The sequence below is a fragment of the Quercus robur genome, chromosome 4 (genome assembly GCF_932294415.1).
Source record: "Quercus robur chromosome 4, dhQueRobu3.1, whole genome shotgun sequence".
Lineage (NCBI taxonomy): Eukaryota > Viridiplantae > Streptophyta > Magnoliopsida > Fagales > Fagaceae > Quercus > Quercus robur.
In genome coordinates, this window is record NC_065537.1 from 76,705,453 (window position 1) to 76,717,601 (window position 12,149).

At 37.7% G+C, this 12,149-nt stretch overlaps 2 protein-coding genes across 2 annotated transcripts; both read right to left on the reverse strand.

Moving 5' to 3' along the window:
* Positions 1 to 8,318: 8,318 nt before the first annotated feature.
* Positions 8,319 to 9,005, reverse strand: LOC126722627 (putative disease resistance RPP13-like protein 1). The gene has a single exon (XM_050425769.1). It carries the CDS (start codon positions 9,003 to 9,005, stop codon positions 8,319 to 8,321), a length of 687 nt encoding a protein of 228 aa, XP_050281726.1.
* A 579-nt stretch (positions 9,006 to 9,584) lies between these two features.
* LOC126722629 (putative disease resistance RPP13-like protein 1) lies at positions 9,585 to 12,149 on the reverse strand. The gene is made up of 3 exons (XM_050425770.1): positions 11,100 to 12,149; positions 10,809 to 10,909; positions 9,585 to 10,224 (listed from the first exon to the last, which is right to left on the reverse strand). Exons 1-3 carry the CDS (start codon positions 12,147 to 12,149, stop codon positions 9,585 to 9,587), a joined length of 1,791 nt encoding a protein of 596 aa, XP_050281727.1.

Genomic DNA, 12,149 nt, shown 5'->3' on the forward strand with positions numbered 1-12,149 from the left:
CTTGCGGAATGGTTTGCCATAGAATCTTCCTCTCTTCCTCTAGGGCCGGTGCATCTGAGAGGAATTGCCACCATGGATTTGGCATGTTCCTCCAACTTAGATCCAATAGAGACATCGAGCCCATCCTTCCATTTTCCTCGATTAGGGGGAAAATGAACTTCTAGGCCTTCTTGAGACGATTTTTGAACCACCCCATGGTATGGGTCAGATTTGCCCTGATTTCCACTATTACTAACTCTGGTATCTCCATAATCGTTCCTTCCAGGTTCACAGCCCATCATGGGTAAAGCCCGGCTTGAGAACTGGAACTATCCATGAGAGGGAGGTTGGAATTCATTTTGTAGCAGGGTGAAAGATCCAAAGGAAGGATTGTGCATGGAAGGAGCTAAACTATCTCTAGTGGTGCTAGATAAGGACTTAAGAGCGGCCCTAGCATGAGAAATTTTTGTTTTACCCTTAGATGGATGGTTCGAGTTTGCTGGCTTAGCTTTGCCGTTACCTTCGCTTTATCTTGCTGGGCCTTTCCTTGGGCCTGGTTTCTTGCTACTAGAGATTTTGGGATTCCTTGTTGGCCTAGACTGAATTTTTGCTAGCCCACTTTCCATGCGATGGCCCAAATCAAGATGAAAGGAATTGGATCCACCCACTGAAATACGTGATGCAACAAAGCTCACCAAAGTTGTCCCTTTTGGTGATGTCACGTGGGATGACGTGTGATTTGGAGGTATTGCTCCACTACCATTAACCTCAAGTGAGTGGGAATGTTTTGTGGGGCCAAACTTTTACATGGCTTTGCCATTCTTTCTACGTGTCACCACTAGCTAGGGTCTGTAGTTGTCCTTTTACACTATCCCAACATCGACCTGATTCTGCTTAGCGATTGCAGTAGCATGCACATCGTATGAGTCGTTGGTTCTTCTCAAGATTTAACAGGGGTCTTCCTTCTTCGGTAAAGGAGGGGAGCAGACTATGTATGGACACGTCTCTTTACGGTGTCCTACCCGGCCACACGAGAAGCACAATATGTGAATGCCTTTGTATAGAACTGGTTGTTCTAGATCTCCAATTAGGACTGTTGAAACTAGAGGTTTGTTAATCTATTTGCACAGATAGTCTTGCGTATCTACCCCTAGCTTCCATTGCTATATGTGTATCAACCCAAAGGACGTTTCCGATGGATGAACCGATATGTTTTAGCCTTTTAGGATCTGCGATTCATAATATTCTATGGGGAGTTCATTTAAATGAATCCACACAGCAATCGAGGAAACATTTGCTGATGAGGGCCTGAAATTGGGTTCCCATGGTCTGATAGATAAGAAGTTTTCTCCAATGAACCAAGGGCCTTTTTGTAGAACCATATCATGGTCTTCCTTCGTAGAGAACCTGATTAGGAAAAACTCTTTACCTAGGTTGGTATAGTTTTATCTTTTCACTGGTTTTAAGATAGCTAGAAGCTCTGCTTGAATGTAGTTAAAACCTACATACCGTCCATACACTTTCACGATTAGAGCTTTAGACCAGGGCTCCCTAATGCGGTGCTTATCCTCCCTTGACAACTCAACAGACGCAATGCCCTCCCGGAGCTCTAAGACTTCGTCATCTGAATTTGAGTCATATTCCATTTGCTCTGTAAAGTCGAAAGCATGGGTATAAGCCCCATGGATTTCCCCAACAAGTTTCTCCTTGAAGGAGAGTTTTGGGGGATTGTGAGCTCTTTCAAATCCAGGAGGTTCATCCTCCATAAAGCTAGCAAAGTGCGTTTCTTTGACCTTCTTATTGCTCCTGGCTAGCTCAGCTTCTTCTTCCAAAGAGAGGGAGCGAGGTTTCACACGAGAGAGCATAGTGCTATATTTTTCTAATCCATAATAATAATAATAAAAAGGATTTCTCATTGAATCTCTTAATGCTTTCAAATATTTTTACAAAAATCAATTTTTGATCTTGTTTTTTTTTGTTTTTATTTTATTTTATATAATTTGTTATGCTTTTTTTTTTTTTTTTTTGTATTTAATAGTAGAAGTGATCAGGTGGGTTATATGAGACAAACAAAGGTAATCTCAATTGGACAAAGTGTCAGGTTTTGAATCACGAGTAGGCAAGGTGAAAACAAGCCAAAACACAAGTGAGTTTACAATAATTTTTCCTAAGTTATTTGTTGTTAGTAAAAGGAAAAAGAAAACCGATGCTATCTGAATAATTATAGGAACAAAAACTTTGATCTACAAAACCTAATTCTAATACAATAACTTTAGAGTCAAAAATTTCATAAAAGAATTCACAATTGTCGATATAGTAAGTAAAAAAGTATTGGGCTTAGATGAAAACCAGTAGAAACTAACCTAACTCTTTTGTTGTACAAATATTAAGAAAATTGTTTTGTTTTGGAGGAAGGGGTAAATTGGTCTTTTAATACTAAATTCTTTTAGACTTAATCCCCAAAGCAAACGGCAGGGGTTAAATTGTTACAAAATTATAATTTTTGGGGTCAATTGTGCATTTTGATCATCTATGAGACAAAGTATAAAATGATATATAATTTAGAGTGAAAAATGTAGTTTTTTCCACAAAAAAAATATATATGAAACCTCAAATTCTCGATTGTATATTTTTCTTGAATCCAAATATCTCATGAAAACAGAAAATTTGATTCACACTAGTAGTGTTATTAAATGTTGTCACAAACGCACCCTGCTAATATTTCAAATTATAATATGCCAAATTAAGAATATCTAAATACTCTTGAAAAGTTACCATGGCTTTTGAGTGGAGTTGTGGTGTGCCTTTATATTAGAACCCTTTTCCCTCTCTCCTTTGTGTGTGTGTGTCTTTGTTTCTCAAAAAAAAAAAAAGAATCGGTAATTGTCTTACATTGCTTAAGAGAGTGTGTTGTGTGTAGTATAACTTGCCCTATCCTCCCTTAAAAGTTACCATGATTTTTGAGTGGAGTTGTGGTGTCTTTTTATTAGAACCCCTTTCCCTCTCCCCTGTGAGTGTGTGTTTGTTTCTCAAAAAAAGAAAAAAAGATTACTCCTGAGTCTTGGCGCATTACAGGGCTGTCAACATATTGGATCCGTGAAATACACAACCCAAGCCCAAGTCTAATCCACTAGACGATGCCGTTTCATTAAACGTTCATAAACACTCTCATAACTCATAATGGTGGAAGCAGTTTTTAACCGATTTTAACGGCTAGTCATAGTGTAACTAAATTGAGTTATTAGGATCTTTCTCTTTTGCTCAGATTCTGTAATCTATACATATACTATATACTTTTTTTTCTTTTTTTGATAAGCTATATATACTGTCATGTATTGATTTTTAATATTTTGTCATAATGAACCAATGCAAGACAGTGTATATAGAATGCAGAAATATCTTTTTGTTGTTCTCTCTTAGTCTTCAACCTCTAGTTTTTAAAGAGCGTTTCAGCATTTGTTTTCACAAATTTCATTAAGAATAAGCTGTATATTTATGAGTCTAATTTTCTTAAAGTTGTTTCAGATTTTTAATGCTAAATCCTAATAAATTATAGGGATTGAGTTCCAGTTAGCTCAACAGGTAAAGTCTCTAATGATTGTATAAGATATCTGTGGTTCAATCTCCGCTCACACCAAAAATTAATTGGTGTCTTGGTCTGATGATAAAGAACTATCATTAGGAGTAGATACCATAGGCAACTCTCTAAAAAAAAAAAAATAGGGGCACTTTCATTTTCATTTTATTTATTCTAAATTTCAATTTTTGTTAATTCCAAATGCGTACTCTAATAATTGTAGGGGCAATTTCATTTTCGTTTATTTACTTTAAATATCAATTTGTGTCAAAAGGAAAATGAAAAAAAGGCTGCATTTTGCTACTTTATAATCCACTTTCACATAGAAGATAGGCTGCTCTTCCTCTAGCAAACGCTTGTTATTCATGATTCTTGAAAGAAAGAACTAGATACTTTTCTTTGATGGAGAATTGTATTTTGTGCATCTTGTAATCCCTAAAAAAACACTCTCATGTACACTAACATCAACATGTAATCAATTATCAATACCATGTAAAATTAAAGTTACCACTGCTAGCTTCTAATAAAAGATAAATAGAGGTTCTGTTTTCAAGTCTTTTGTTTCTGAATTTTGTAAGCCTTTGCCTCAATTAGTAACAGAAGCCAGCCCTATTGCTTGATAAAAGATGGTTATATCTAGAAATTTTATTTATTGCAAGATTGAATCTGGGAAGTGGAGGCTCTAGGCCATGACAAGGTCCAACACTACTACCACCGTACTATCTCTAAGCTTTGTATTTAGGCTGAGCTTGCCTATTGGGGATCTCAAAGACTCAAACTGCAATAGTGAACTAGCATTCTTAAAATTGCCACCGATTTGGTGGTATAGAACGAAATGAAACAAAATATGTACAAACCTCTAGGATTCCTTCAATGATTGTTTCATATTGTTATGGATTTTATCTCTTTAATTGACTTCATTAAATAATGGAGAAGGTTTTCATAAATAAGAAAATTTTAAATTTCTTAACCTTTCTTGCCATCAATCTTATGTCTGTATAGCATAGTTTAGCCATCTAATTTTCAAAATCACTTAGGCGTCTCATTAATGCATTTTCAGTTACCTTCAAGTCGGTAAAGCAATAAATGAAGTTTGAAATAACTATTCAATTAACTCTAATGTTTGAGGGTGTGTTAGTGAACATGCACATGTAATGATGTAAATAAAACTATTTGTCTAAATCTACAAGAAATAAACTAAAAGCTTTTTCCTTCTAAATTGTTTGAGCTCTGTTGTAGCAACTCAATTCCAATTCATTTTCTCCACTATCATCAACCTATTCCACTTAAATCCCAACAGGTATCACTACTTCTGTAAGAACAAACTTGAATAATGTAGGCATGGAATATAAGCTGGGGTGTGTTCATTTAAAGAACACTGAGAATAGCACATTATAAATGTAGATAAGAGACTAAACTTATCAGCTGCAGTAACAATGATATTATAGCAGTTAAAATGATTGGGCATGTTGTCAGAAAAACAATGCAAATTCCAATTTTCTGTGACCTGTGTTACCAATGTGTTAGATATTAGCGGAAAAACACCACATAAATTATATGAGACAACCAATTTACGTGGTACGGCTAATAATAAGCCTACATCCACGGACAATACCAACTAAATTCCATTATTAACAATAAAAATTACAACTTTACAAGCACTCAACCAACTCTTATAAGGCATTCTCAAACCCACAAAAACTCAAATCAACCTATTCCAAAAAAAGAAAAAAAAAAGAAAACGCCTTATATGATATCAAACACAACTCAAGTTCTGAATTTCCACTATTTGTTTTTTTGGTTGTAATGAAAATCTTAACTCACAAATCAAAGACCTCGTTACATACAATTGCATTCTCACACTTCACAAATAAACACCCTCAAGTCACATAACAAAATACTTCACAAATAAACACCCTCAAGTCACATAACAAAATACTCAACAAGAACATATAGGAGGTGAACGTCAATAACTGCAGCAGAACCCAAGTAGAAACTCAAGCAATTACTGGTGGCGTAACAAGTCTTCAAATTTGCCTAGATTATGCAATGATTATTAGTAAGTTCAATAATTGTTTCACAACGTGTACAGTAAATTAAATTGATATGTAGCAGGTCAAATTATCATTAATCTATGTGTAGAAAAGTTACCTTGCTAAAAAGCCTGCTCACAAGATTAATTCCTCATCAATTTCAATGCAAGAGATATGAGCTATCTTGGACCAATGTTTTCCTTTCTTATTTCGGAGTTTGGATTTCAGCAAAGAGCACTCCTTGATGGAAAGAAAAGATAAGGACAATGGAAGACCATCTTCTGGCAAGGACTGGAGTTGGTAGCAGCAGCTAATATCCAATCTTTTAAGTGCGGAAAGGTGTTGAAGCCCCATGCTGTCTAGATATTTGAGATTCATAAATCCACTGATTCGAAGAGAATTGAGATTTCTGGGCAGTAACTTCTCCTTTGGAAATGACTCCATGTTTTCGCATTTACCTTCAATCTCCAAATGACTAAGAAAATCAAGCCCATGCATCCCCCATTCTTTCCCGAGCATGAGTTTGTCACAAAAAGTGACAGAATAAACTTAGGTTGGAAGGCCAACCACAATCTGGATGTGATTCTAGTTCTGGACATTTATTTAAAAACATGGACTGAAGATTTTTGAGGGTCTGCAACTGATCAGGTAGGTTCTTGACATTCTTGCAATTGGATAACCAAATGGACTTCAGGTTGGGGGTAGGCAATCCTCCTTTTGGAAAATATACCAGGCTAGGACAATCTCTGATCTCCAATGCCTCAAGAGATGTGAGATGTTCTTGAATTCCCTCTGGCTTTGAAAGTGGTTCCAGATTTGCACAATCCCAGATAGAAAGACACCTGAACTTTGGGAACAAGTACAATGACAGGGATGTCAAGGAATCACAGCTATTCCCTATGCACAAATTTTCAAGAAATGCATACCAGTCTCTCTTCTCTGCAGGTTTGATAAATTCTAATTTCTTGCAGTTACGGATATAAAGGGTTTTCAAGTCAGTGGCTGGATTGTCTTCAGGAAAGGACTTGAGAGAACGACAATTAATGATATAGAAATGTTGGAGAGAATTGATGCCGCCCATACTCCTTCAGGTATTAACTCCAGATCATCACATCCTTCAATTTTGTTTTTGAGGCTATGCAGTCGGCTGGGCAATTTAATCAGTTCTGATACTTTTGAAACTCTCATGCTCTCAAAAGTGGATGCTGTGGCACCTTGTACCATAAGTAACGAGGATTCAGCGGCATCTTCCGATTTAAAGACAGTCATTTGCTCCATGAATGAGGCAACTTTATCTTCACTTATGAGCAGAACCTTATCATGATATTCTAAAAGCCTTTTGTGTGATGATGCCTCTGTCATAAGTGTAGTCACAAGCTCCTGAGATTAAAAAATCTCAACTTTTAGCATGGATGGAAGTTGCTCGGGTAAGTTCCCCTTCATCTTGGGACATCTCCGTATACAAAGCTCTCACAGGCAAGGGAATTCTCCACCTTCAACTTCAGATGAAACCCATTCTTCCCACTCTGACATCTCCTCAAATGTTAGAGTCTCCAAAGACTGAAATGGCTTATCCATTCCACAGAATTCAGGACCCACCCTCGTTACAGTATCCATAGATTCTATAATGAGGACTTTAAGAGACGGCAGCTGCTAGAGTGGTGGCAAGGCTACGCAATTCATGCAATCACTAAGAGGTAGGGACACCATGTTGGAGAATGAAGATTTTCCAAGCCAATGTGGAAATCTTGTACCACAATAAAATTTAATGCTGAGCTTCTTCAAATTTGTATGAGGCTCAAGCTGTTAAAGCACATCTCTAACTTTTTTTGGAACAATGGAATCATCAACCCATTCTAACACTAGCTCATCTAGGTCTGTCTTCTCCACCAAGAGAGCCCCGGCTGCATCTTCTGCTGAGACCACATTCTGCAACTTTAAAATGCTTAGTGTTACTCTTCAACTGTTGAGCCACTTTTTTGGGCCACAACAAAGTAAGATAGTGTTTGAAGATATTTTAGACTGCTCATTTTTTTGGGCATCTCATTTAAATCTGTTCCACTAATAATAAGATGACACAGGTTTAAGAGTTTCCAAATGTTTTCTGGCAATTCAGTAAGAGAATGACAAAAGGACAATATCAATGTTTGTAAACTGTAGAGATCACATACTGATTCCTGGATTGCAGTGTGAGAGAGATCTATGTACCATAAATATTTGAAATTGCTGATTGAATCAGGTAGCTCAGTGATGGGATAATGAGATAAAGAAAGCACTTGTAAGAATTGTATTTTGGACAAACTACTCAGCAATTTATTGCTACCTAAATGATATGATCCATGATCTAATAGCAAAAAGGTCCTTAAAAGCTTGGCTGTATTAATGGCTCTAAGGATCACCGGGACACTATATTTGACACTTAACAGCGACAAATACCGGGTCCTTTCAGAGACAGAAGGACCAAGATCCTCCAATCTGCAGCAATATCTCCCAGACACTTCAACAGCAAAGTGACTCACAAGATCATGCATCACAAAACATGATTTATTGCCACTTGATATCTGAAAAAAAGACCTTGATAATAATTCTTGGAAGTACTCATCACCAACGTCTTCCATTCTGGAGTTTCCTCTGGGGTCATGCAGAAGACCTTCTGCCATCCATAAGAGGACCAACTTATTTTTCTCAAATTCATAACCAGAGGGAAATATTGAACAGTATGCAAAACATCACTTTATTTGTGCAGAAAGATGATCATAGCTCAGTTTTAATGTGCTGTAGCTCAGTGTTAATGTGTTGTTCATTGCAGTTTTAAAATCCTCCAAATTTTGCTTCAAATGATCTAGTACAGCATCCCACTCCTCAACTTGCAGCTTCAAGCGCAAGAGACACCCAACTGTTCTTAAAGCTAAAGGAGAGCCACAACACTTTTCCATAATTTGTCTGCCAATATCTTCTAGTTCTGGATATGAACTTGGGTTTTGGCCTCCAAAAGCAAAATTTACAAACAACGACCAACTATCTTCATCTGATAATGGCTTAATGTAATAAACACAAAGAGGTTTAATTGATGATGCAGAGAGTTCATTGCGTGTAGTTACAATAACATAGCTTCCATTTGCAGCTTTTATAAAATGAGGTTGTAAGGCTTTCCATCCTCCAAAAATAAAAGGGGACGCAATGTTTAGAACAAGTAGAAATCTCTTTCCCTCAAGTCTCTCGCACAAATTAGCTTCAAGTTGAGACATATCTTGTTCCTTGAGATCACAAGACTGTAAAGTGAACGACTTGAAAACTGCTTTTGTAACCATGAACGTGTCAGAAAGATCTGAAACGTAGGCCCAGGCCTTCAGGTCAAAATGTTCAGTTACTCTGTGATCCTTGTAAATGAGTCGAGCAAGAGGGGTCTTGCCCATGCCGTCGTTGGCCAGTAGCGAAATCACTGACAACTTTCTACCATTTGCATCATTTGAAAGCAAGAGATCGATAATTTCTTATTTGTCAGACTCTACCGAATATTACTTTAGAGTTGTGGTCTCCAAAAGAAGCTGCAGGCATTCTCAGAGATTTTTCCATGTTGTGTTCTATTCTTTTTTTCAAACCAAGTTCATCTTTTCGCTTAGCAAGGGATTCTACCCTATCAAGGATCTCATCCAACCTGTGTTGGAAACCTTCAGTGTGGATCTCATCTATGAGATCCTCTTTATCATAGACAACATCTCGCAGCTCGTCAAGCCACTCTTTAACCACTTTGCTCCTGTACTGCTTCTCCTCAGCATTATCGACCACCAAAAGAAGAGACTGCAACTTATTCTTCAACATCTCTGGTGATGCATTGTTGACTTTCTGAATCATGGAAAATGAGCATTCTGCTGCTGCAACACCTTGAGCCACAGGCAATGAGCATACTGCGACTGCGGCACCTTGAGTTATGGCCAATGAGGATTGTGTGGCCCCTAGAGTCATGTCAAATGAAGATTGAACTACACCTTGAGTCATAGGCAATGAGCATTCGCAGCTGCAGCATATTGACTCTTGGACAATGAGGATTCTGCAGAACCTGTTTTGTCACTTACAAATAGAATCTTATCATGATAATCTAGAAGCCTTTTCTGCAATGATTCCTCTGCCATAAGTGTATTCACAAGCACCAAAGACTGAAATGGTTTATCCATTCCATAGAATTCAGGACCCAACCTCTTCACTGCAGTCATCCATTCAACAACGAGGACTCTAAGAGATGGCAGCTGCCCGACTGGTGGCAAGAGTAAGCAATTCATGCAATTTCTAAGACGTAGGGACACCATGTGAGAGAATGAAAAATCCCCCAACCAATCTGGAAATTTCACATCACAGTAGAAACTGATATTGAGCCTCTTCAAATTTGTTTGAGGCTCCAGCTTTTCAAGTACATCTTTATGATTTTTCCTATCAATGGTATCGTCACCCCACTTCAACAGTAGCCCATCAAGGTATGTTTTTTCTTTCAAGCCAGCCTTAGCTGCATCTTCCGAAGGGACCACATTTTGTAACTCCAAAAGTTGAAGTGTTCCATGAAGATGCTGAAGCCCCCCTAACTCTTTAATTGTGGAGTTGGTTTTTTTGCCCACAACAAGCAAGACAGTGTTTGGAGATCTTTTAGCATGCTCAATTTTTTTGGCATCTCACTTAAGGCAGTTCCACTAATATCAAGATGACACAAATTAAGAAGCTTCCACATTTCCTCTGGCAACATAGTAAGAAACTCACAATTTGACAGTGTAATTGTTTGTAAATTGCGGAGAGCACAAACTGACTCAAGTAACTTCTTGATTGTAGTGTGAGAGAGATTTATGTAACGTAAATGTTCCAAATTACAGATTGAATTGGGCAACTTAGTGATATAAGAATGAGATAAAGAAAGCACTCATAAGAGGCGCATTTTGAACAAACGCACTAGTTCATTTTCTCTTAAGTGACAGCCTTAGTAATCTAGGGTCAAAAAGGTTGTTAAACAATTGGCGTAACTCTCAAATATCACTGGGTTATCATGTACACCTCCTACAAGTGACAAATACCATATCCTTTTGGAGATACCTAAATGATCATCCTTCCATCTTAAGCAAATTTCCTTCATCATTGAAACATCCAGCTTATTTAAAAGATTATGCATCACATAACGTGATTTATTGCCACCTGATAGTTGAAAAAATTGTCTAGACACTAATTCATTAAAGTACCTGTCACCAATCTCTTCCATTGTTCGATTTCCTCCTTGCTGCTGAAGAAGACCTTCTGCCATCCATAAGAGGACTAACTTCTCTTTCTCAAATTCATAACCCTGAGGAAATATTGAACAATATGCAAAGAAAGCCTTTAGATGTGCAGGAAGATTATCATAGCTCAATTTTAACAATAACTTTGTATTGTAACACTCCAGGCGCTCCAGTACATCTTTCCACTCCTCAACTTGTGGCTTACAGCGCAAGAGAGCTGCAAGTGTTCTTACTTCTAATGGTAAACCATTACACTGCAGCAAAATTTTTTCTGCCAATAGCTTCTAGTTCTAAATATGAATCATCATTTTGGTATTTAAGAGCAAATTCTGCTAACATAGGCCAACCATCTTCTTCTGATAATGGATTCATATTCACATAAAAATCATTAATGCTTTTTTGTGCTGCAAAGCCAAAACTGCCTGTGGTTACAATCAAACAAATCTGGCTTGCGACATCTTCAAAATCAGATAGAAAGATGTCCCAGTTCTGATCAATCTTATTGTCCACGCACACATCATCTAGAATAATTAGAAATCTCCTCCCCCTAAGGTACTTCTTCAATATATTTCCAAAAGACAATCGTTCCACAGTAACACTAGGCCGTGAAGTTACTGACTCAATAATTGCTCGTTTCGCCCAGGATATGTCAAAGCCTTCAGAAAAGCAAAGCCAGGCCTTAAATTCAAAATGTTGACTTACTTCGTGATCGTGGTAAACCAGCCCACCAAGTGTGGTCTTGCCTATCCCAGGCATGCCCACAATCCAAGTTACAGACAACTGTTTGCGACTTGCATTGTCTGACAACAAGTGATAAATTATTTTTCTTTTGTCAAACTCTCTACCGTATACAACTTCAGATTCGTAGCCATCAAAAAAATCAAATGGAGGTAGTCTTCGAAAATCAAATGCTTCAATGAATTCTCCAGATTCACGGATGAACTCCATCCTCTTAAGGATGATCTCCATCCTTTCCTTGAACTGCTCTATCATTCTTCTTTCATGCTCTTTGGACTTATCTGCTCTACTTCCACCACCCCAACTGTCCAGCAAATTGCATACATCAACCATGAAATCCTGTGTAAAATAGACAGCTTCTTCAAGATCGTTGAGCCAATGTTGAACTTGTGTTTCCTTGTCCCGCCGCTCCTCAGCATTATTGATCACCTTAGCAGCAAACTGCAACGGTATCTTCAACTCCTCCAGAAACCTATAATCGTGCAACAGAAAGAAGTCATTGATTTCTTTAGAATCCACATAGTCCAGCAGCACCCGAATTGCTCCGCCCACCATAAGTACAGCCAT